Source organism: Euleptes europaea, chromosome 2 (assembly GCF_029931775.1).
Source record: "Euleptes europaea isolate rEulEur1 chromosome 2, rEulEur1.hap1, whole genome shotgun sequence".
Taxonomy (NCBI): Eukaryota; Metazoa; Chordata; class Lepidosauria; order Squamata; family Sphaerodactylidae; genus Euleptes; species Euleptes europaea.
Genome location: NC_079313.1, coordinates 3,810,657 through 3,836,390, shown reverse-complemented (window position 1 = coordinate 3,836,390; position 25,734 = coordinate 3,810,657). Strand labels below are relative to the sequence as shown.

The window sequence follows — 25,734 nt, the reverse complement described above, 5'->3', positions numbered from 1 at the left end:
TTCTTGGTGGTCTTGACAGAGTACAAACTGCGTTGACCGTGATGGCGGATGCCTCACTAGATACCATGTCCTCAGTAGCGAGGTCAATGGCATCAGTCACCTCCATTAGAAGGGGTCTATGGCTCAGGTCCTGGCCAGCTGATTTTAAGGCCAAAGCTACACTGATGGCCTACCCAGTCAAAGAGGGGAGGCTTTTCGGAGAAAAGCTGGACAGCATCCTTGTTGAAACAAAGGATAAAAAACAGGTCCTTCCCATGCAGATCAAAAAAGACCAACGTTCTCCTTTGTATCATTCCTTTCGTTCCCCCAAATTCACTCCCAGATTCAGAACAGACTTCAGGAGAGGCTCTTGGGTGTCAAACCGGGGATCATGGAACAATACCAGATCCTTTCGCAGAGGGGGGAGATTCTCTAGGCCCCAAAACTTCCAGGCCAGGTCAGATAAGGGCGACCGATTACCCAAACACCCCCCTCAGTGACGCCGATCACACCTACGTGGGGGGGAGGTTACAAATGTTCACAGCAAGATGGGCCTTGTCCAACCCGGACAAATGGGTCTCTCAGATCCTATCAAATGGATACCTACTGGAATTCACCTCCCGACCCCGGGATCTCTTCCTAAATTCCCCTATATCACTCAAAACAGAGAAACATTCAAGGACAATAACAGCAATTCAACACCTGCTATTCATCAAAGCCATAGAGCCAGTCCCCAGCTCTCAGAAGGGCCAGGGAGTATATTCCATATTTTTTACGGTGCCAAAGAAAAACGGCGACTGGAGGGCCATCCTCGACTTGAAGTACATCAACAAGAGGATGGCTCGAAGACACTTCCGCATGGAAACAGTCAAGTCAATAGTGGAATCTCTACTCCCTGGCACCTTTATGATGGCTGTGGATCTGACGGAGGCCTACCTCCATATTCCTATACATCCACTACACAGACCATTCCTCAGGTTCGCCTATGGACCCAACCATTACCAATTCAGAGCCCTCCCCTTCGGGTTGACATCCGCCCCGAGGGTCTTCACGAAGGTACTGGTAACAGTCATTGCTACACTCAGACAGGAAGGAGTCCAGGTACACCGTACCTGGACGATATTCTGATCTGTGCTCCAACACCAAATCTCTCCCGCACCCATACAGATCACGTTATCCAGGTCCTCCAGGAACATGGATATCTCATAAATTTCGGCAAGAGTTCCTTACAACCTTCCCAAGTTATGACACACCTGGGAACCAGAATCAACTCAAAGACCAACTCTTTATCTCTATCCCAGGAGAGAATAAGCAAACTGAAAACCTTTGCTACCAAACTGACCAAATCAAAGTCCGCTATGCTAATGTCCCTTGCGGCTCTACTGGGCCTGATGGTGTCGTGCATAGCCATTGTCCCATGGGCACGCTTTCACTCACGCCCCCTTCAGTGGCTTCTACGTCCCCACCAATTAGATATAGCAAGAAAAAAGGTCAAGTCAGTGACAATCCCACACAGCGTCAGACACAGTCTTCTGTGGTGGACTGTTCCGTCGAACCTGCACAAAGCCACACAGTACATTCACGAAGACCCTGTTCAAGTCTTCACAGACGCCAGCCTTTTCGGATGGGGGGCCATATTGGGAGATCAGGTAGCCCAGGGTCGCTGGACCCACCAGGAATCACTGCTCCATATCAACCTGTTGGAGCTGAGAGCTGTCAAATTAGCTCTCTCGAAGTTCGCAGACATAATCAGGAACCATCATGTACTTATCAGAACGGACAATGTCGCTACAAAAGCGCACATCAACAAACAGGGGGGGTCCAGGTCCTCTTCCCTTCACAGAGAAGCAGTAGCAATTCTCACTTGGGCTCAAGCCAATCTTCCCTCGATCAGAGCGGAACATATCAAGGGAGACCTCAATTGCCAGGCCGACTGGTTAAGCCGGCAAAATTTAGACGAAGGAGAATGGGAGTTAGATCCAGGAACATTTCTTCAGATCACAGAAATATTTGGCACCCCCTTAGTAGATCTGTTTGCCTCCGAATCAAACCGCAAGGTACTCAGATTCTACTCCAGGTATTTTCACCCAAAGGCAGAAGGCACAGACGCCCTTCTCAGCCCGTGGCCCAGGGGACTGCTGTATGCTTTCCCCCCAATACCCATTCTACCAAAAGTCCTCCGCAAGATCCATCAATACAAAGCCAATGTGATATTAATAGCCCCTTACTGGCCTCGGAGGCCATGGTTTGTAACTCTGAAGCGCATGTCCTGCCAAGTTCCATGGCAAATTCCAACGGAATCCAACACTCTCAGACAGGGACCTATCCTTCACCCAGACCCTCATTGGTTCTGTTTGACCGCCTAGCACTTGAAAGGCGGTCACTGCTAGAGCTAGGCTATTCCGTCGAAGTGGTTGACACAATTTTGGAGGCCAGAAAGCCCTCCACTAGGCGCATTTACAACGCGTCGTGGAAGGCTTTCGTTCGCTGGGCCAGGAGAAAGCAAATGGACCCACTTCACCCTGACATTCCTGGCATCCTGGAATTTTTACAGGAAGGGGTTAGACAGAACCTGAAGGCTTCCACTTTAAGAAGACAATTGGCCGCCATTTCTACTGTTGTTCCTTTCACGGACGGACATCCCACGACACAGCATAGACACATCTCTGCCTTTCTAAAAGGGGTATCCCAAATTCAACCTCCTGCCTCTCACAGGTTCCCTACATGGAATCTTAATCTGGTTCTTAAGATTCTCATGGGTCCACCATTCGAACCTCTCAAAACGGTTCCGATGAGGTACCTTCGCATGAAGGTCCTCTTCCTTACAGCTATTACCTCAGCTAGGAGGGTATCGGAACTCAGAGCCCTTTCCATCAGAAAAGGCCTGTGTGTCTTCCATAAAGACAAGGTTGTCCTAACTCCTGACCCCACCTTCCGGCCTAAAATAAACTCCCATTTCCATAGATCTCAGGAAATAAACCTCCCATCGTTCTGCCCCAATCCATCAGGCACAACCGAAGCATTATGGCATACCTTAGACCTCAGGAGAGCCATCCGCACATTCATTAAGCGTACTGCAGAATTTAGAAAGTCAGACTTCCTATTTATAGGAATATCTAACCCCAGTAAAGGAAAAAAGATGTCAGCCGCTGCCATCAGTAACACAATCAAGGCATGCATAGCTGAAGCTTACAAGGTAGTTGGCAAGCCAGTGCCCGAGGGCATCACAGCTCATTCCCTTAGGAGTATGGCAACTACTGCCGCCTTTGACAAACAGGCCCCGCTGGAAGAAATTTGCCGGGCCGCAACCTGGTCCTCTGTTTCAACATTTATCAAGCATTATAAAATTCACACATGGTCCTCAGCGCAGGCGGCCTTCGGCCGCAGGGTCCTGCAGAATGTAGTCGAGTAAGTGTAGCTTATCCCACCCTTTTTTGGGGAGCTCTTATAAGTCCCGCAGCTCAGGATGCCCTTGCCTCAGGGGAGAATATAGCCTTGGATACTCACCGTGAGGGCTTATTCTCCTCTGAGGCGAAGGGCATCCTGCCCCTCCCTTATAACTTGTCTTACAATAAAAATTTTAACTGTTCAGTACTTGTCTCCTGCTTAGCACAGGAATGGCTCTATCTGTCTATCTGTTCATGTTGGGTTATATGCAATTGCAATTTACAGTTAGTTTATATAGCGAGTTCTTCCTACTGCTGTTAATGTAGCTAGTCTAGACGGTAACTGGCTTCCTCAGGCTGTTTTCCCGCCAAGTATCACAGGAAGTCAGAATCTTTTAGTCCTGCCTACCCGGATGGAGAGGGAAAACAACCCGCAGCTCAGGATGCCCTTCGCCTCAGAGGAGAATAAGCCCTCACGGTGAGTATCCAAGGCTATAGTCTCAGTTGTCTTCCACCCTTCGTGTGTCTTCCCTTCCCTTTGGTCATAATGTCTTCATCCCTCGTCCTTCCTTCCCTGCGACGGGACCTAGGGTAGATTTTCAAAATGGCCGACGCCATTTTAGTGAGAGAAGACAACCTTCTGTCAGAGAAGGATTATCAAAGGGGATTGGTCCAAGCCATTCCCATGGGCTCCGGTTCTCCCAACGGCCACTTGGGGACCATTAGGGAGTTCATCCGAACCGGGAGAGACCCTCAGCCAAAACATCCGTGGCTCAGACCAAGGTCAAAAAGGTGCGAAAAACCACGCCGCCGCAGCTGGGCGCTAGAAAGAGGAGGCGCGGCGGCAAGTTCTGTGCCGGGCTGAAAGCCGGGCGTAAATCACCCGACTCTTCCCGAAAAACTTCAGCGCTAGTCCACAGAGCGCAGGAATCGCCAGAAGTCGCGGCAGCGTCTGCATCCTCCTCGACGGGAACTGGTAATCAGGCGGCAATGGGGTCATTCCCGACGGGAGTTGGCAACCCCCCCCCCACACACACAGGCGGTGGAGGGCAGCCATTTTATTTCATGGCAAAATGCGGACAAATTGATTAACTATGCCCTACAACATCAGTGGCAGGCCTTTCAATCCTTTCAGGCTCGCCTTCCTTCCCCCATGGGATTGGGCCCCTAAGGGATTAACCCCAACCCTTTAACTCATTCTAATCAAACCAATGCTTCTGCTGATGCAGTTTATAATCCCAATACGCCCACCAACATGAGAAATACTGCATGGCCCACTAAAGCAGCCATGAAGGCTAAGATTTCTGAGAATAGGGAATCTCAAGTAGAAAATTCTAAATCCCCTAACTCGTCTGTAGACTATGAGGAGGAAGAAAAAGAGGAGGGTGAATTTGATTCGGATGACGATCCCCCTCAGGAGACAGACCAACATAACAGACTGTTCTCGGGGGAGGATTATCAGTCCCTTTTGTCCATGTCTATTCTTGCCCTTGATCTTAATGAGGATACAGATCAGCCTGATGAACCCAAGTCCAAATGGAAAAAAGGTGTCAAGGAATGCTTTCCTAGACAAAAGCCAACCACTAATTCTGTCCCATTTCCAGAGTTCTTTATTAATGCAGTTAGAGATGCATGGGAACGCCCAGTACCTAATAGGCAACTGCCCTCTAACATCAGGAAACTATACAATCTGGCACCACACGCCATGGCAATGCTCAAAATTTCCCTGGTAGACGCCTCAGTACTGGACCTACAGTCGCCCAGTTTGGTCCCAGAAGACGGAGTGGGATAATTGAGAGACCAACTTGACAGAAAGTTGGACTACTTAGCGAGAAAGGCTCATGAGGCATTGGCTATGGCTATCCAGGCCAGCGCCACTACTTCCATTTTCGCCAGGGCCTCCTACTTGTGGATAAAAAATATTATTCAACTCGTTCCAGAAGATAATCTCAGGGTCATAGGGGGCCTTGAAAGGGTTCACAATGCCATAACCTTAATGGTTGATGTTTCTCTTGATACCTTGTCTTCAGTGGCAAGATCAATGGCATCAGTTACTTCAATTAGAAGGGGCCTTTGGTTTAGGGCCTGGCCGGCCGACTTTAAGGCTAAAACTACCCTCATGGCATACCCTATTAAGGAGGGATGCCTATTTGGCGAGAAACTCAACAGTATACTCGTAGAAACAAAAGACAAAAAACAAGTTCTCCCTATTCAAATCAAAAAGGATCATCACCCCTCCTCATATCCTTCGTTCCGTTCCTCCAAGTTCTCACCTAGATTCAGAACCGAGTATAGGAGAGGTTCTTGGGGGTCGAACAGGGGATCCTGGGGCAATACCAGATCTTTTTGCAGGGGAGGCAGGTTCTCCAGACCACAGGGATTCCAGCCCAGATTGGAAAAAGGAGAACGATTCACAAAAAATACCCGTCAGTGACGCCAGTCACATTCAGGTGGGGGGGAGACTACAGGAGTTTGCAACAAGATGGGCTATGTCCAAGCCGGACAAATGGGTCTCACAAATTATAGCCAATGGTTACCTCCTGGAGTTCTCTTCCCAGCCAAGGGACAGTTTTGTACGTTCCCCAGTTTCCTTCCAGAGAGGGAAACACTCAAGGACACTAACAGCCATTCAGCATCTGACCCACATCAAAGCTATAGAGCCTGTGCCCAGCCATCAGAAGGGCCAGGGAGTATATTCTATTTTCTTCACAGTCCCGAAGAAAAACGGGGCCTGGAGGGCCATCCTCGATTTAAAATATATCAACAAGAGAATGGCTCACAGACATTTCCATATGGAAACGGTAAAATCAATTGTGGAATCTCTACTCCCTGGCACCTTCATGACGGTGGTGGACCTCACGGAGGCTTACCTCCACATTCCAATCCACCCTTTACACAGACCCTTCCTCAGATTCGCCTATGGAAACAAACACTACCAATTCAGGGCCCTACCATTCGGTCTGACCACTGCTCCGAGGGTCTTCACAAAGACATTGGTAACCATCATTGCAACCCTAAGACAGGAGGGAATCCAGGTACACCCGTACCTGGACGACATCGTGATCTGTGCTCCAACACTGGACCTATCTCGCACACACACAGAAAGGGTAATCCAGATCCTCCAGGATCATTGGTATCTTATAAATTTCCGCAAGAGCTCATTGCGTCCATCACAATCGATGACGCATCTGGGAGCCAAAATCAATTAAAAAAAAATTCCTTATCTCTTCCTTAGGAAAGGATAAACAAACTGACGTCCTTGGCTTACAATATGGCCAAGTCAAAGACTTGTCCGGGGACGGGGCTCCCACCCCGTGCCCCAGACCTCGCAGCCGGCTCTCCCGGGGCGGGGCTCCCACCCCGCGCCCCGGACCTCGCAGCCGGCTCTCCAGGGGCGGGGCTCCCACCCCGCGCCCCGGACCTCGCAGCCGGCTCTCCAGGGGCGGGGCTCCCACCCCGTGCCCCGGACCTTGCAGCCGGCTCTCCAAGGGCGGGGCTCCCAACTCGCACCCCGGACCTCGCGGCCGGCCCCCCCTCTTCCCCCCAGCCGGTCGCCTTACCACGGGCTTCTCCCTCTTCTCCTCTAGGGGCCCGGTGGTGACGGCGACGAAAGAGGGGTGACGGCTGCCCCTCAGCGCCGCCAACAGGCAGCAGACTTGGCCCCAATGGCCACGGGGTGGCACGGAGCCTTCCCGCCACAGCACAGGATCGGGCGGGGGAGGGCCAGCCCGCCCAGCAGCTGATTCCCGGGCGGGCACGCAGGCGGCAGGACCGCGCCCCACGCCCAGCAGGACAGGGAGGGGAGGAGGACGCCGGCCTAGGCAACCGGCTATTTAGGCGGCTTCCGGGGGGGCAGGGCCCGGGCATCAGCTCGCTGGCTGGGAGGATAAAGGGGGAGGAGAGAGAACCGCTGGGGAGGATACAGAGGCCAGTGTTAGCTAGAGCTGGGCGCTCGTAGGCACACTGGCTGAATCAGGAGGAGAGACCAGCTCTGACTCTCCTTCTGACTGGTCTGAGGCGGAAGAAATCGTCTCAGCCCCCTCTCTCTCCCAGGCAGCGACTTGGGCAACCGCGGGTGACGCCCCCCCCGCATGACAAGACTGCTATGCTCATATCCCTAGCTGCCCTGTTGGGTCACATGGTGTCTTGCATTGCAATAGTGCCATGGGCACGGTTCCACTCCCGCCCATTACAGTGGCTTCTACGTCCTCACCAGCTAGACATCACAAAGAAAAAGATCAAAAGAATTTCTTTTCCCCCAAGGTCAGTCTTCACTAGTGGTCCAACCCTTCGAACCTCCGCAAGTCCACACAATACATTCACGAAGATCCTATCCAAATATTCACAGACGCCAGCTTCTCGGGCTGGGGAGACCAGATAGCCCAAGGGCGCTGGTCACAACAGGAGACACTGCTCCACATCAATCTACTGGAGCTCAGAGCAGTAAAATTGGCCCTTTGGAAATTTACAGACATAGTCAGGGACCACCATGTTCTTATAAGAACCGACAACATTACAACAAAAGCCCATATCAACAAAGAGGGCGGCTCCAAGTCCTCCTCCCTACACAGGGAAGCGGTGGCGATTTTCACTTGGGCCCAAGCCAATGTCCCTTCAATCCTAGCGGAACACATCAGGGGAGCCCTCAACCTTCGGGCCGACTGGTTAAGTCGCCAGTGCGTAGACGAGAGAGAATGGGAATTGGATCAGGAGGCATGTCCCGCCCTATTGGGAGCTCTTCTAAGTCCCACAGCTCAGGATGCCCTTGCCTCAGTGGAGAATATAGCCTTGGATACTCACCGTGAGGGCTTATTCTCCTCTGAGGCGAAGGGCATCCTGCCCCTCCCTTATAATGAATCAAATAGACACCTCAGATTAGACGTCACTTTCCTATTTAAACAAAATGCAGGTAGTTCCACATACCAACTCTCAGTTAAGTGTCTACAGTTTGATTACCCATAAACCTTAGGATATCCATTTCCTCCTTTGTTGATTTGAATACATTTATAAGTTATATCAAGGTTCGTTTGCGAGTTAGTTCTTGTTACTGTTAACGTAGCTAGTATAGACGGTAACTGGCTTCCTCAGGCTGGCTTCCTCAGGCTGTTTTCCCACTAAGGGATACAGGAAGTCAAAAAGTTTTTTCAGTCCTGCCTACCCGGATGGAGAGGAAAACAACCCACAGCTCAGGATGCCCTTCACCTCAGAGGAGAATAAGCCCTCACGGTGAGTATCCAAGGCTATATTTCACACAACGCATAGTTAAATTGTGGAACTCCCTGCCCCAGGATGTGGTGATGGCTGCCAGCTTGGAGGGCTTTAAGAGGGGAGTGGACATATTCATGGAGGAGAGGGGTATTCATGGCTGTTAGTTAGAATGGATACTAGTCATGCTGCATACCTATTCTCTCTAGTATCAGAGGAGCATGCCTATTATTTTGGGTGCGGTGGAACACAGGATGGTGCTGCTGCACTTGTCTTGTTAGTGGCTTCGTAGAGGCACCTGGTTGGCCACTGTGTGAACAGACTGCTGGACTTGATGGGCCTTGGTCTGATCCAGCAGGGCCTTTCTTACGTTCTTATGTTGAGTATCCCACATTCCGACGTCCCATATCCGGACTGACCTAAAAACTGGAGCCTTCGAGCCGACATGCAGGCAGATCCACATGGCCTGGTGTCTCCTGACTTCCGAGAGGCTGGGCCGTGCGGATCTGATTCGCAGCGACACCGCCCAACCTTTCCGAAGTCTGGAGAGGCTGGGTGGCATGGCTGTGAGTCAGATCGAACTTTGGCAGCAGGGAGGGATGCTAAGCTTTCAGTTTAGCTTCCCTGCTGCAGCTGAAGTTCGACTGTGGTGGGGAGGGATGCTAAACTGAGCACGCCCAGTCTTCAATTTAGTGTCCCTCTCCACCACAGTCGAACTTCAGAACCAAAATCCGGACCACTTCTGGTCCCAAGCTGTCAGGAAATGAGATACTCAACCTGTAGTTTGATTCCTCCTGCATGGCCATTGGTCTGAGACAAGTTGTGCCAGACATAAGAACATAAGAAAGGCCATGCTGGATCAGACCAGGTCCCATCAAGTCCAGCAGTCTGTTCACAAAGTGGCCAACCAGGTGCCTCTGGGAAGCCCACAAACAAGACGAATGCAGCAGCATAATCCTGCCTGTGTTCCACAGCACCTAATATAATGGGCATACTCCTCTGATCCTGGAGAGAATAGGTATGCATCATGACTAGTATCCATTTGGACTAGTAGTCATTGGTTGCCCCATCCTCCATGAACATGTCCACTCCCCTCTTAAAGTCTTCCAAGTTGGCAGCCATCGCCACATCCTGGGGCAGGGAGTTCCACAACTGAACTACGCGTTGTGTGAAGAAATACTTCCTTTTCTTCGGTTTGAATCTCTCACCCTCCAGCTTCAGCAGATGACCCTGCATTCCAGTATTATGAGAGAGGGAGGAAAAGCTTCTCCCTGTCCAATCAGTGTCAAACTTAAGTTTTATGAGCACCAGATACGACATAAATGTCACTAGGTGTGGGCCGAGCCTTGCCTCGCCACCCCAGATCAAGAGTGTGTGTATGTGGGGGGGGGGCTGCCTCAGCTGGCTTGCGGGCTGGATAAGAGCTCCCAAGGGGCCAGATCCAGCCCGCGGGCCTTATGTGTGACACCCCTGGGTTAGAGAATTCACTCAGATTTGAAAAGTATGGGGTATCAAGAAGCTGTGCGAGGAGCTCGGCTCCCAGTGCCTGCTTGAGCGTGGTGTTAATGGCGTCACGGGAGGGATATGATTCAGCTGAAGCTAAGTGTCTCTGGGCCTGGTCGATATCTAGATGTCATGGGAATCACTCCTGTATTCCATTTGGTGTTCTGTGGTAAAAGAGCTGGATCTTCAGATACAGGAAAGCATTCACCCTTGCTAGATGCCATGCTCTTCCCTCGGCGGTTTTGAATGGGAGATATAGAAAGGTTCCCTTGGAGGATAGGGTATGTCCCTGTGCTTTAAAGGAAATTGAAACAACGGAGGACGTCCTACTGTGCTGTTCACTATATCAAGAGGTTCGTTCTAAGTTTATCTCCCCCTGGCTTAGTCAGCATCCCAGCCATTCAGGTCGGGAGTATACTAAAATGTTGCTTATAGATGAAAATCCACAGGTTACAGTAGGAACGGCAAAGTTTTGTGCAGCTGCCTGTAGAATCCATCAGACGCTGCTGAGAATATCGGTATGCCAATAATTTTAAAGGGTAGTATATATAGTTTGCAAATTGTGCAAATAACTTTTTTTTGTTATATGTATAAACCTGTGAGTAGAGTGTCATACTAAGGGTTTCAGTGGTAAATTGTGAAGAGCTGTGCTGGCCTATGTCTGTTTTTAATAAAGATTGAGATTGGTGGAAGAGCTGTACCAAATGCAGTGGTGGAGCAGTTGCCACGGCGAGGTTATTTGCGGAGCCCCAGGCCCACGTCTGTGATCTGTGCTTTGTCTCTGGAAGGGTAGCGGTGAGAGACGGCTATTTTCCTCTTGGCTTCTTTCCAGCATGCAAGGCAACTGGGGCGCATTAATCAGAAAGACACCCCCACTGTACCTTGCTAATTCGCAGGAAGTTATTGGTTATTTGCCACCACCTGACACAGGGATGTGACATTTAGCCGAAGGAAACGGCACAGCACAGCTCCGGCGAGGGGTGGAAGTCAAGTCATTAAGCCATGAGAGGTCCTTATTAAACCAGGTCAATTACTGCTTTTATTGCAGTTGCACAGGGGAGTTTGGTATTGATGGAAGCTTTCCCGGCCACGTTTGCTTGTCCAGTCAAGTGTGCTAATGAATTTCACTGTGTCCGATTCCTCAGAGGTAGATTATTCTAACTAGCTGTCAGCCGGTTCTAATTTGTCGATTACTATAAAGCCTCTTCCCTTTCTCCTCAGTTCCCTGTTCTTAACCCCCCTTTCAATTCTTGTGTCTTAGACACTCTTTTAGGGCAGAAGAGACAGCCATTTTGGACCAGTCGAACACTTTTTATGTGGGGGTATTGCAGAGCTTGAGAAGGTGCAGAAAAGAAACCAAAATGATCATGGGACTAGAGCAACTGCCCTATGAGGTGCAGTTGAAACGCTTAGGGCTGTTTAGCTTGGAAAGAAGGCGGTTAAAGGGAGACATGGGATGGAGAGAGTGGACAGGGAGAAGCTTTTCTCCCTCTCATAATACTAGAACGCGGGGTCATCTGCTGAAGCTGGAGGGTGAGAGATTCAAAACAGATAAAAGGAGATATTACTTCACACAATGCATAGTTAAATTGTGGAACTCCCTGCCCCAGGATGTGGTGATGGCTGCCAACTTGGAAGGCTTGAAGAGGGGAGTGGACATGTTCATGGAGGAGAGGGCTATTCATGGCTACTAGTCGATGGTACTTTACACACGCAGATATGTGAACTGCAGAGTCATCCAAACCTGAACTGTCCAAACCTTACTCCGTAGCAAGATGCAGCTCTGGCTAGCTGCAAAGTACTGTTCTCCACTGAGGCTTCAGGCGTCTTGAGCAGCGGGTTATTTTCCTTGTTCCATCCGGGGAAGGCAAGACTAAAATCTAACTTCCTGTCTTCCTGGAGGGAAAATAGCGTGCAGAAGCCCAGTTTCCTCATGCCTTCTTGAGGGGAAAGCAGGATCTTGGCACAGCTCCGTGCTTCAGTTAGCGTAGAAAGAATTTGATATTCTTATTCTCGTTTGTTCTATCTTCTATTTCGTATTCTGTATTCCTCTTCTTCATTGTTCTCAGTCTACCCTCACCAACCCTTCCTTTTGTGTGAAAAGTTTTCTTTCTTTGTGAGGGACTTAGTTAGACCCAAAGGATCCAAGATGGCGGAGGCCGTTACGACCCGGGAAGACGATTTATTGTCGATAGAGGATTACCGACTAGGTTTAGTTCATGTGGCCCGCCACGACCCCGATTGCCCCAACGGCCGCAATAGCGAGCCCTTAGGGGAGAGCACTGTGGATTTCGCGCTGGAGAGCGCGGAGAGAGAGACACCGCTCCCAACGCCAAAAAAGGCGCGAAAAGCTGCGACTACAAAGAACGGAGCGGGAAAAAAGAGGCGCTGCTCTAAATCGACCGGTCACAAAGCGAGAGCCGGGAAGAAGTCTCCCGCCTACTCTGCAATCTCCGTGAGCGCAACTACCAATGCCCTCTCGGCTGCAGCACCCAATGTCTCCCGACCCGGAGTTCATAACGTACTTCCCCTTCTGAAATGGCGGGACAGCACGTTTTCTCCCAGCAGGAGGCAGACGATTTGGTGAACTATGCGCTGCAAAGGCAGTGGCAAGCTTTTCAAGCTTACCAACTTAGAATTCCCCCCCCCCTTTCCATGGACGGGGCCCACAGGGACGGGGCCCATAGGGTCTCCCTCTACTTCACTTTCTCATTCCCAGAGTACCAGAGATGGGGAGTCTGCCCTAAATCAGGCCATGGCTCCAGTGCCTGTTCAGCCCCAGGCGTCTACCTCATCTCAGTGGCCAACTAAAACTGCACTGAAATCAAAGGGATTGAATACTCAGACTAGTCAATTGGATTCCTCCATTTCCCTAGATTCAGATCAAGAGAGGGAGGAAGGAGAATTTGACTCGGGACGAGTCTTCCCAGTCGGATGATCAGCCTACTTGATTGTTTAATGGGGAAGATTATCAGGGATTGTTAGCTAAAGCTATTCTAGCCTTAGATTTAAATGAAGAGTGATTCCTCAGAGGAACCTAAACCCAAGTTAAAACAAGGGGTCAAGGAGTGTTTTCCTAGAAAGAAAGCATCCAACAACTTGGTTCCCTTTCCTGAACTCTTTGTAAGAGCAGTGAGTGATGAGTGGGAGAATCCTTCATCCAGCAAACAAGTGCCTCCTACTATTAAAAAATTGTACACCTTGGCACCGCATGCCATGACCATGCTTAAAGTGCCCCTTGTAGATGCCCCAGTGGCAGATCTACAAAATCCTGGTTTGGTTCCAGAGGATGGTGTAGGCACCCTACGTGACCAGCTAGACAGAAAATCAGACTCTCTGGCTAGAAAGGCGCATGAGACCTCGGCACTTGCAATTCAGGCCAATGCAACCATGTCCATCTTTGCTAGGGCCTCATACTTGTGGACCAAAATACTCATTCAGTTAGTACCTGAGGATAACCACCGGGTTATTGGAGGATTGGAGAGAGTTTTAAGCGCGGTCAGTCTAATGGCCGACGCTTCACTAGATTCAATCTCGTTCACAGCTCGATCCATGGCCTCCGTCACAGCCTTAAGAAGAGGCCTGTGGCTTAGAGCCTGGCCACAGACTTCAGGGCCAAAACTACCCTTATGGCTTACCCCATACAAGGGGATAAATTATTTGGGGAAAAATTAGACAAAATTCTTATTGAAACCAAAGACAAAAAACATGTCATGCCCAAACAACTTCGCAAGGAACAGAGGTCGTTTAGCTACACCCAGTCCTTTCGTTCCTTTTGGCTCTCTTCCAAGTACCAGACTGATTACAAGAGAGGATCCTGGAATACCTCCCGGCCCTTTCGAAGGGGCGGTAGGTTCCAAAGACCTCAAAACAACACCAGAAACCAGGGATACAACGACAAGGGTGACAAGTTCACAAAATCCAATACCCAGTGACATCTATCCCACAGGGATCGGGGGGAGGCTACAGTTGTTCCTGACCAGATGGTTAGCCTCCAACCCAGACAACTGGGTCTCCAGAATCATATCAGAGGGTTACCTTCTGGAGTTCACCTGCCAACCACGCGATAGATTCATTCTTTCCCCCACATCCCTCAAGAGGGAAAAGTGCAGCAGAACACTCAGGGCCATACAACATCTGCAAAACATCAAGGCTATAGAACAGGTTCCCATTCACGAAATGCACCAGGGGGTTTACTCCATATTTTTCACCGTCCCGAAGAAAAATGGGGACTGGAGGGCCATCCTGGATCTCAAGTATGTAAACAGGAGGATGACAAAAAAGCATTTCAGGATGGAAACTTTACGTTCCATCGTGAAGTCACTATGCCCAATACATTTATGATGGTGGTAGACTTGACCGAGGCCTATCTGCATGTGCCCGTTCATCCGCGGCACAAACGATTCCTCCAATTTGCAATTGGCCCATGTCATTTTCAGTTCAGGGCGCTTCCCTTTGGCCTGGCGTCCGCCCTGAGGGTCTTTACAAATGTTCTTGTGACGGTCATGGCGGCTCTCAGACAGGAAGGGATCCAGGTACATCCATATCTGGACGACATCTTGATCTGTGCTCAATCCAGGGAGCAATCCATCCAGCATACTACAACAGTAGTGCACGTACTCCAGGACCATGGTTACATAATCAATTTCAGAAAGAGTTCCTTAACACCTTCTCACTCCCTAGTACACCTGGGGGTTTGGATAGACTCTCAGGCAAATTCCCTTTCCTTACCCCTGGACCAATTTGCAAAATTGTCACCTTAGCATCCTCCGTAATCAAGTCGAGATCAGCTCGTCTAATGAGGTTAGCAAAGCTCTTAGGACTCATGATCTCATGCATTGCAGTGGTACCCTGGGCTCGGTTCCATTCGAGACCTCTCCAGTGGCTCTTAAGACCCTTTCACAAGGACATAGCCAAAAAGAGGGACAGACCCATCCGCATTACCCAGAAGGCAAAGCAGGGGTTACGATGGTGGACTCACAAGCCAAACCTTCAGAAGGCAAGTCAGTACATTCACAACGAGCCTCTACAGCTATTTATGGATGCCAGTTTGGAGGGTTGGGGAGCCACCCTCAACAGACACATAACCCAAGGCCGCTGGTTTCCAGCTGAGACCAAACTTCACATCAATCTATTAGAGATGAGAGCGGTCAGGTTAGCCCTCCTCAAATTCTCGTCAGTCCTCCAGGGTCACCATGTTCTCATAAGGACGGACAACACAACTACGAAGGCTCACATAAACAAGCAGGGAGGGACCAGATCATCCTCCCTTCACCTGGAGGCAGTAGTGGTTTTTTCATGGGCACAAATACTCCTCAAATCGATACGGGCAGAGCATATAAAAGGGGCCCTCAACATCCAGGTGGACTGGCTCAGCCGTCAGACCGTAGACGGGGGAGAGTGGTCACTAGATCACTATGCCTATCAACTAATTATTTCCAAATTTGGCACCCGTCAGGTAGATTTGTTCGCCTCAGACGCAAACGCCAGGCTCCCCAGATTTTTCACAAGAAACTTTCATCAAAATGCGGAAGGAACGGATGCCTTGACCAGTCCATGGCCTAAGGGTCTAGTGTATGCCTTTCCTCCGTTGCCAATTATACCCAAGGTTCTAAGGAAAGTCTTCCAGGAGAAGGCCAACGTCAAACTCATTGCGCCCTTTTGGCCCCGCAGACCGTGGTTTGCAACCCTTCAACAATTATCAGTCCAGGAACCATGGAGGATTCCAACTCATTGGGGAACACTTCGTCAGGGCCCTCTAGTGCACCCAGACCCCGCATGGTTTTGTTTAACCGCCTGGCACTTGAAAGGGGACTCCTGTTAGAAAAGGGTTATTCCCAGGAGGTCGCAGACACTATTATGGAGGCTCGACGCCCGGCCACACAGCGCATTTACAATGCCTCATGGAAGGCTTACGTATGTTGGGCAAGAAGGAAAAAGGTCGATCCCTTAAATCCAGGGATACAAAAGATCTTAGAATTTCTGCAGGAAGGGGTAAGGTTTCAGCTTCTACCCTAAGGAGACAAATAGCTGTGATCACTACAGTAATACCTACCTTTGAAGGTGTCCCTACATCTAGGCACAAACATGTGGTGGCCTTCTTAAAAGGGGTGTCGCAGACACAACCACCAGTTGTTCATCGATTCCCTTCATGGAGTCTTAATCTAGTCTTGAATGCTCTTACCTCTGCTCCCTTTGAGCCCCTCGACTCAGTTCCTTTAAAATTCCTTCGCATGAAGGTTTTGTTTTTGGTGGCCATCACCTCGGCCAGGCGGGTATCGGAAATTAGGGCATTATCTATCAGAGAAGGTCTCTGTGTGTTTCATAAGGATAAAGTGGTCTTGAGACCAGACCCGACGTTCCGTCCCAAAGTAAACTCTCCATTTCACAAATCGCAAGAAATCAATTTGCCTTCCTTTTGCCTAAGACCTTCTTGTTCTAGGGAGTGCACCTGGCATTCTCTGGACCTTAGGAGGGCGATCCATACCTTTATCCGTAGAACGGCTGAGTTCAGGAAGACAGACTATATGTTTGTAGGCATTAGCAACCCCACCAGGGGTAAACAAATGTCAGTGGCAGCAATTAGTTACACCCTTAAACATTGCGTTATTGAAGCCTACAGGGCTAGTGGGAACCCTGTTCCGGTTGGCATCACAGCCCACTCCTTACATAGTGCAGCCACAACGGCTGCTTTTAACAGACAAGCACCATTAGAAGAGATTTGTAGGGCCGCAACATGGTCTACAATCTCTACCTTCATCAGGCACTACAAGATCAACTCTTGGTCTTCTGCACAGGTGTCCTTCGGACGAAGGGTGTTACAGCAGGTAGTGCAAGAAGGTTCGTAACCCGCCTGGTTGGGAGCTCTTGAAGGTCCCACTGCTCAAGACGCCTGAAGCCTCAGTGGAGAACGGAGCCTTGATTACTTACCGTGAAGGCTCCTTCTCTCCTGAGGCGGAAGGCGTCTTGCCCACCCTGATCATACACTGAGCACTAATATCGAACCTTCAATCTATGATAAATTTTTTAAACAACCACAAGGTGGATGCCTTGCATAGCTGGAGCGAGCTAGAACCCGTAGTTCCCTCTACTGTCTGTTGACGTTCTGTATGTTGTTCTTGCTGTTACCCGTTGGTAATGTTTTCAGTTATAATTCCTGTCCATTGAGCTAGGCAAGCCGGTAACTGGGCTTCTGTAGGCTATTTTCCCGCCAGGAAGACAGGAAGTTAGATTTTAGTCCTGCCTTCCCCGGATGGAACAAGGAAAATAACCCACTGCTCAAGACGCCTTCCGCCTCAGGAGAGAAGGAGCCTTCACGGTAAGTAATCAAGGCTCCATTTAAAACTGGGTACTAGTTTTGGGAATGCATATTCTTGTGAGTCTGTCACAAATACCCTCCTCCCTTTTCTTGTGACTTCGGCGGTGGTCCGGCGTCATTTGGTCAGCTCAGATACTGGTTAATGCTAACTAGCTTTCCCCTTAACCAGGATTTTACAGACCCTATCAGACGCTTTTTTTTCTCCACTGAGGTGGGAACCCTGGTTAGCCTTTAAGGAGGTTAATGCTGATATCAGTGAGGTCCCACCCCACAACTGAAGCTCCTTCAGTCTTACAGTTTTTAGGCAGTTGTTTTCTAATTCAGCCTGGCCAAGTGCCTTTAATTTTGCTTCCCAGGACTTCCCTGGATATGACCCAGAGAGCTGCCCTCTCTCTCTTCTTTCTAGGCTTTGGCTCAGCAAGACCTGTCTTATCACCATGAAACAGGCAGTCTGCTTTCTTCCTGAGAATTCTTAGTAAGGTTACTCTGTAGATAGCAGCACTTGATGGAACCCCCACCCCAGGTAGCATCTGCAGTAAGTTAGTCTCTCTTTGAAAACATTTAAGACAAAAGGTTGGCTGGGGAATCGGTGGTAGAGTGTACAACTTGTACATACAGAATTTTGTAGGACGGGGGCAAAAACGGGCAAGGAAAGAAGGGGTGGATGAACAGAGGCGTGTGTGTGTTGGGAGGGAGTCAGCACAATCAAAGCTTATTCTAGGAGATGTTCAGACTTAATGAGTCACAAAGGGAGAAAAAGAAGAAGGAGTTGGTTTTTATATGCCGACTTTCTCTACCACTTAAGGAAGAATCAAACTGGCTTAAAATCACTTTCCCTTCCCCTCCCCACAACAGACACCCTGTGAGGTAGGTGAGGCCGAGAGAGCTGACTAGCCCAAGGTCACCCAGCTGGCTTTGTGTGTAGGAGTGGGGAATCAAACCCAATTCTTCAGATCAGAATCCACTGCTCCAGGTTGGTTGTTTAATTCCAAGAATGCTCATCTTAGGCACTTCTGGCTAGAGGTGTGCAGCAATAGATAAATAAAAAGTGGTATTTTCCGGATCTCATTATATCAGAGCCAAAAAATATTGGCATTCCCAGTTTCCTGAGTTCCAAATACTGGTATGATATTGGGATGTGGGTCCCCCCCCCCCGGGGGTTTCTGATATTTTTTGACTCCATTATTCCCTATGGGGAATCTTTCCAGGGGGTTGGGGCAGGGGTTTAAAGACACTGGCACCAAAATTGCTGGTGATTATCCTTTAAATAACCCCCAAATTTCAAGTCACTTGGACCAAGGGGTCCAATTCTGTGGGACCCAGGACAAGGTGCCCCCAGCTGTATTCCATTGTTTCCTACAGAGGAAAAAGGCCCATGAAAAACGTACAGCCTGAGAATCTCCCCCCCGGAAGGCAATTGCAAGCTTTTGCTGCACCTGACCAAAGTAAAACCCAAGAATCTGAACCTATGTAAGACATGAGAGCCTCAAAGTAAAACACAAGAATCCACAAAAAAAGGAACACCACACAAACCAATTCCAGCAAAGAAGGAACTTTAAAAAACAACAACAAAAACACTTAAAACTGACAGAATCTTACATAAAGCAGACTAGCAAGCCTATACCAAGCCCCAGGAAACACAGAAACATGGGGGAAAGGGAGAAAAAAACAAAAACAACCGTTCTTTTCCTTTCCTTGGCTTAATTCTGTTTTCTTTTTTTTTAGGCTTATTAACAAGCTCCTCAGTTAAGTAAACCTGCATATATCAATCTGGGGGGGGGGGGTTTCTTCCTCGGGAGGTGGTAAGCTCTCCTTCCCTGGAGGTTTTTAAGCAGAGGCTAGATGGCCCATCTGTCAGCAATGCTGATTCTATGACCTGAGGCAGTTCATGAGAGGGAGGGCATCTGGGCCATCTTCTGGGCTTGGAGTAGGGGTCACTGGGTGTGTGTGGGGGGAGGTAGTTGTGAGTTTCCTGCATTGTGCAGGAGGTTGGAATGGATGACCCTGGTGGTCCCTTCCAGCTCTATGATTCTATGATTCTACCTGTTGTTATCTCACCCCCTCCCCACACACAAATGAATGCCTTCGTCCTTTCAGCCACGGTACTGGACAGAAATGAAAGAGCGCATGCCGATGCCTTATAGAAGTGGGTGGCCGGTGCCTGGAACCGGGCGAGGTTCATTTATACCCCGGGTAGTTCTCTCAACTGAAGCACAACTGCCCCTTTCCCTCAATAGACAAGAATCCAGCTGTTCTTCTCTCTCGTAAACCTCTGGTGCGTGTAGATGGGAGGGTGGATTTAGTCCTAGCAGCAATGTTGAGATATCTAGACATCCCCCCCCAATCTAATCCAAATAGTGTGCTGTGGTGAGGACTCTCCAAAAGACCCAGAGAATCATAGAATTGGAAAGGACCACCAGGATCATCTAGTCGAACCCACTGCACAATGCAGGAAATTCACAACCGCCTCACCCACACACCCCCAGTGACCCCTACTCCCTGCCCAGAAGATGGCCAAGATGCCCTCCCTCTCATCATCTGCCTAAAATCATAGAATCAGCATTGCTGACAGATGGCCATCTAGCCTCTGCTTAAAAACCTCCAGGGAAGGAGAGCTCACCACCTCCCTGAGGAACCGCTCTAACTGTTAGAAAATTCTTCCTAATGTCTAGGCAGAAACTCTTTTGATTTCATTTCAACCAGTTGGTTCTGGTCTGACCTTCTGGGCCACAGAAAACAACTTGGCACCCTCCTCTATATGACAGCCCTTCCAGTACTTGAAGAAGTCACCATGCCTTTGTTGATTTGGACAGCAAAACATTTAGCACTGCATACATCGCTGCTAGAACCTTGAATTGTATCAGGAAGGTATAGAGAGTTTTCTTATAAATAGCTCTTTAGAAGCCTCCTCAAAACTGGCTTTGTTAATCTGTTCTCGGACTGCCCTGCCAATTGTCCTCCATAGGAGAAAAGCCGTGTATGGTTCAATTTGCCCGAATGCATCGACTAACACTCTATCTTATGATACCAGACCCTGACCGAGGCTCTTGAAAACGCCTGAAATGTACATTAAATATCCTCGGTAGCGTTTGGTTCCCTGCGTATTTTTCTTTGCCTTTGTGTTCTGTGCTTTGTGTGAGAAAAGCTGAAGGTGTACGCAGTCGATCCCGCGGAGAAGCAATCTGCGGTCGAAAGGGAGCGGAAGGCACTTCTTTGCACGGACGGCTTGTTCTTGGGAAGGGCTTCTTTTAAGGCTCGTCACGATTAAATGGAATTGAATTCACAATGGAAGCAGTTTTTGTATTGCTACAGTTGTTGGTGGTGTTGGAGCGTGCTCTGAATGTCACCAGTGGAAACCGTGGTAGTTATTTCCAGAGTTAGCAACGGGTGGGGGGTGGGCTCGAGAAAGAAAATTTCCCAGGCTTCTTTCTTATAAGGTCTAAACTTGTGGCTTTTCCCTCTCCTTTGCTGCTGAGAGCCGGCATGGTGTAGTGGATAAGAGCAGTGGTTTTGAGCGGTAGAGTCTGAACTGGAGAACCGGGTTTGATTCCCCACTCCTCCATGTGAGCGGCGGATGCTAATCTGGTGAACTGAATTTGTTTCCCCACTCCTCCTCACAAAGCCAGCTGGGTGACCTTGGGCTAGTCACACTCTCAGCCCCACCTACCTCACAGGGTGTCTGTTGTGGGGAGGGGAAGGTGATTGTAAGCCAGTTTGATTCTCCCTTAAGTGGCAGAGAAAGTCAGCATCTAAAAACCAACTCTTCTTCCTTCGTCAGGTGATTCCGCCCAAAGAGTGGAAGCCGCGCAGGAGCTACGACGACATCGACAACATGGTCATCCCTTCCCCCATCCAGCAGGTCGTGACGGGGCAGTCCGGACTCTTCACCCAGTATAACATTCAGAAGAAACCCATGCTGGTTGGAGACTATCGGCGCTTGGCCAACAGTGAGAAGTATGTACCAGTTTGGATCATGCTTTATAATAGGGTGCGATTTAACAGAAATAGAAGCCCTTTCTTAATGTATCATCAGCAAACTCCACACACCCACCCACGACAGCCTTTTGGACATGTTTGGATTGCCTGTACAGTATTTCCTCCTTCTTTGTGAAGGAGGAAGGACGTGAAAGCTACACCTGCCCACCCCACCCCACCCCAAAGCACGCAGCTATCCTTTCCTTAGTTTGCCCTGCATTCACCTGGGTGACTTCAGAATTCAGGTGCCTGGGCGTTACAGGAGGGGAAAGTCTCTGCCTCCTGCCAGTGTGGGGTAGTCTGATCTGGAGAACCGGGTTCGATTCCCCACTCCTCCACATGAGCAACAGAAGCTAATCTGGTGAACTGGATGTGTTTCACCACTCCTACACATGAAGCCAACTGGGTGACCTTGGGCTAGTCACAGCTCTCTTAGAGCTCTCTCAGCCCCTCTTGCCTTACAGGGTGTCTGTTGTGGGGAGGGGAAGGCAAGGTGATTGTAAGCTGGTTTGATTCTTCCTTAAGTGGCAGAGAAAGTCGGCATATAAAAATCAAATCTTTCTCTTCTTCTTCCTCCTCCTCCTCCTCTTCTTCTTGTGCCTTCTTTTTGTGTCTTCTTCTTCTTTTGTGTGTCTTCTTCTTCCTCCTCCTCCTCCCTGAGCGGCTTGGAGGATGTGTGGGATAAAAGAAGAGTTGGTTTTTATATGCTGAATTTTTCTGCCACTTAAGGGAGAATCAAACCAGCTTACAAGTGCCTTCCCCTCCCCACAACAGGCACTCTGTGAGGTAGGTGGGGCTGAGAGAGCTGTGACTAGCCCAAGGTCACCCAGCTGGCTTGGTGTGTAGGAGTGGGGAAACCAACGTGGTTCACCAGGTTAGCCTCCGCCGCTTACATGGAGGAGTGGGGAATCAAACCCGGTTCTCCAGTTCAGACTCTACCGCTCCAAACCACCGCTGGCTCTTTAATGCGTAGATGTGTATACATGAATGTCACAGGTCTGTCTTCATGCGGTTGGGAGTGAAGTGTAGGAAAGTGGGGTTTGCCGAAATATGTTACCTCTGCCCTTTTATCCCACTCTCCTTCCAAGGAACCTGTTCGTGGTTCCCCCCCCTCCATTTTAGCCTCATGACGACACTGTCAGGTAGACACGGCCAAGAGGGGGCAGCCCCGGGTCTCTGTACATGCCTACGTTGGGCAGGTTTGCACCTTTTCTCACCTCCCCGCCATTTTTCCTTACCAGGTATTGTACCCCCCGTCATCAAGATTTTGATGACCTGGAACGCAAATACTGGAAGAATCTGACCTTTGTTTCTCCTCTGTATGGAGCCGATATTAGCGGTTCTCTGTATGATCCGGTAAGTGCCAGCAGCTGACTTTGTGAAAAGAAATTAAAACAGGTTTGCACTGTATACTGAAGCTAGTTTGAAGTGTGGTTTTAACGGGGAGGGCTTCTCCTAGAGCCGGGGGTCCCCGGTCTTTTTGAGCCTGGAGGCGCCTTTGGAATTTGGCCAGAGGATGGCGGGCGCAGCCACAAAATGGCTGCCGTGGGAGGAATCTCATGCTGCTATTTACATAGGTAACGTACTTTACCTAACCCTGCTGTCAGCATTGTACCATAACTACCAGACATTCAAAAAGCCCCACCCACTTTCTAAAAGCATTTTGCGGGCAAAAGGAAAGGTTCGGTGGGTGCCATGGAACCCACGGGCATCAAGTTGGCAACCCCTGTTGTAGAGACTCCTGAGGACTGTAATGTAGTGAAACTAGTGAGTACCTTTCTTGTAGGCCTCTTAGAAGAGTGCTTATGGCAGTCAGTGGCCTCTCTTGTGTGGCAAAACGAATCATAGAGTTGGAAGGGACCACCAGGGTCATCTCATCCAACCCCTGCATAGTGCAGGAAATTCACAACTACTTTTTGTGGCTCAGTGGTAGAGCATCTGCTTGAAATGCAGAAGGACCCAGGTTCAATCCCCGGCATCTCCAGGGAAGTAGGTGATGTGAAAGACCCCTGCCTGAGACCCTGGAGAGCTGCTCCCCGTCTGAGTAGACACTACTGACTTGGATGGACTAAGGGCCTGATTCAGTATAAGGCAGCTTCATGTGTTCCCCCCACACATCCCCAGTGACCCCTACTCCATGCCCCGAAGATGTAGCAATTGGCATTTCCCTGGGCATGTAAGAAGGGGCCACGAGAGCCGAGCACTGACGCAATCCTTCCTGCCCTCCCTCTCATGATTGTTCATTTTGCCCTGGTGTTAAGTGGAAGCTTCTTGTCACGCAGGATGTGAAAGAGTGGAACATCAGCAATCTGAACACCCTACTGGACATGGTGGAGCATCAGTGCGGCATTATCATTGAAGGAGTGAACACCCCTTACCTTTATTTTGGGATGTGGAAGACCACCTTCGCATGGCATACGGAGGACATGGATCTCTACAGCATCAACTACCTGCATTTTGGAGAGCCCAAATCTTGGTGAGTGCTTTCGTGCTGGGAAGGGTCACAAAGCGGGCTTGTCTGAGCAGGGCCGTTCCTCGTGTGTGGCAGTTCAGCCCGACTGCTTCTCACCCCCATTGTGCCACTCAGTCCCGGATGCGTTGCACAGTTTGGGCCAAGGAAACTCAGGCATTGGGTCATTAAAATGTAAGGTGGCTCAAAAGCTGAGGCAGAGTTGGAAAGAGAACTAGTGAACCAGAACAGAAGGAAGTATTTCTTCACACAGTGCATAGTTAAATTGTGGAACTCCCTGCCCCAGGATGTGGTGATGGCTGCCAACTTGGAAGGCTGTAAGAGGGGACTGGATATGTTCATGGAGGAGGGGGCCATCCGTGGCTACTAGTCAAAATGGATACTAGTCATGATGTGCAACTATTCTCTCCAGGATCAGAGGAGCATGCCTGTTATATCAGGTACTGTGGAACACAGGTAGGATAATGCTGCTGCAGTCGTCTTGTTTGTGGGTTTCCTGGAAACACCTGGTTGGCCACTGTGTGAACAGACTGCTGGACTTGATGGGCCTTGGTCTGATCCAGCAGGGCCTTTCTTATGTTCTTCTGTTAGAATGCAGTACAATGAAAATGAAGACCCTTAGGAAAATGATACCCCGCCACCCCCCAGTAGACAGCATGCATTCCTTCGCACATCCAAACGTGAGCATGAGCTCACATGAGTGCCAGGCATCTCCCAGGGGCTTCCTTGGTTACCTGCACATGCAACTGTTCAACTCTCCCACAGCATAAAGAGGACCTGGAGAACAGGGCGCAGTGCTGAAAAGTGTCTGCAGGGGAAATGGCTGTGGACAGAGCAATGCACTGTGCTCTGGGATTATTTCTGGTCCAAAGAATATGGTTAAGTTAGCTTTTGATTGGCATCCTTTATGCTGCCCTTGTAAACTGCCCGCGCCCCTCCGTCTGACATCAGTTTGCTCTATAGCATTTTCTGTAACAAAAATACAGTTACTTTACAACCTTCCTCTTCTCTGGTTAGGGCCTCTTGTCTGGAGGGGTAGGCCTCTAGGTGAGAGCTTCAACTGGAAAGATTTTTTTGGGGGAGGGGTTGTTGGAACCATTGGACAAGACTGGAATTTGGGAAACCTCCTTGCTAATACCGCCAGTTGAAAGGCAAAAAGCCACACCTCACACAAGCTGCTGCTCGACTGTGAGCAAAATAACTTGATTAGATGTAAGAATGCGTAGTCACATACGGGAGGTGTGGTAACAAAAGCTTCTTTTGGACATGGCGGTGTGTGGAAGGGACATCTATTCTACCTTCCCTCCCAAAGCATCATAGAATCATAGAGTTGGAAGGGACCGCCAGGGTCATCTAGTCCCAACCCCCTGCACAATACAGGAACTTCACAACTACCTCCCCCCATCCCCACCCCCTTCCATGCCCAGAAGATGGCCAAGATGCCCTCCCTCTTATCATCTGCCTAAGGTCATAGAAGCAGCATTGCTGACAGATGGCCATCTAGCCTCTGCTTGAAAACCTTCAGGGAAGTAGAGCTCACCACCTCCCGAGGAAGCCTGTTCCACTGAGGAACCGCTCTGACTGTTAGAAAATTCTTCCTGATGTCTAGGCGAAAATTCTTTTGATTTAATTTCAACCCGTTGGTTCTGGTCCAACCTTCTGGGGCCACAGAAAACAGCTCGGCACCCTTTTCTCTACGACAGCCCTTCAAGTACTTGAAGATGGTTATATCCCCTCTCAGTCTTCTCCTCTTCAGGCTAAACATACCCAGCTCCTTCAGTCTTTCCCCATAGGACTTGGTCTCCAGACCCCTCACCATACTTGTTGCCCTCCTCTGGACACGGTCCAGCTTGGCTACATCCTTCTTAAATTGCGGTGCCCTAAACTGAACACAATAC

General features: G+C 49.6%; 1 protein-coding gene across 1 annotated transcript in view; it reads left to right on the top strand.

The window, feature by feature from the left end:
• KDM4B (lysine demethylase 4B) overlaps positions 1–25,734 on the top strand; it is a 200,668-nt gene that overhangs the window by 3,338 nt on the left and 171,596 nt on the right. Inside the window, exons 2-4 of the mRNA XM_056867633.1 lie at positions 21,170–21,345; positions 22,608–22,722; positions 23,649–23,842. Of these exons, the coding sequence (XP_056723611.1) occupies positions 21,170–21,345; positions 22,608–22,722; positions 23,649–23,842 (485 nt within the window). The remainder of the gene's footprint in view (positions 1–21,169; positions 21,346–22,607; positions 22,723–23,648; positions 23,843–25,734) is intronic.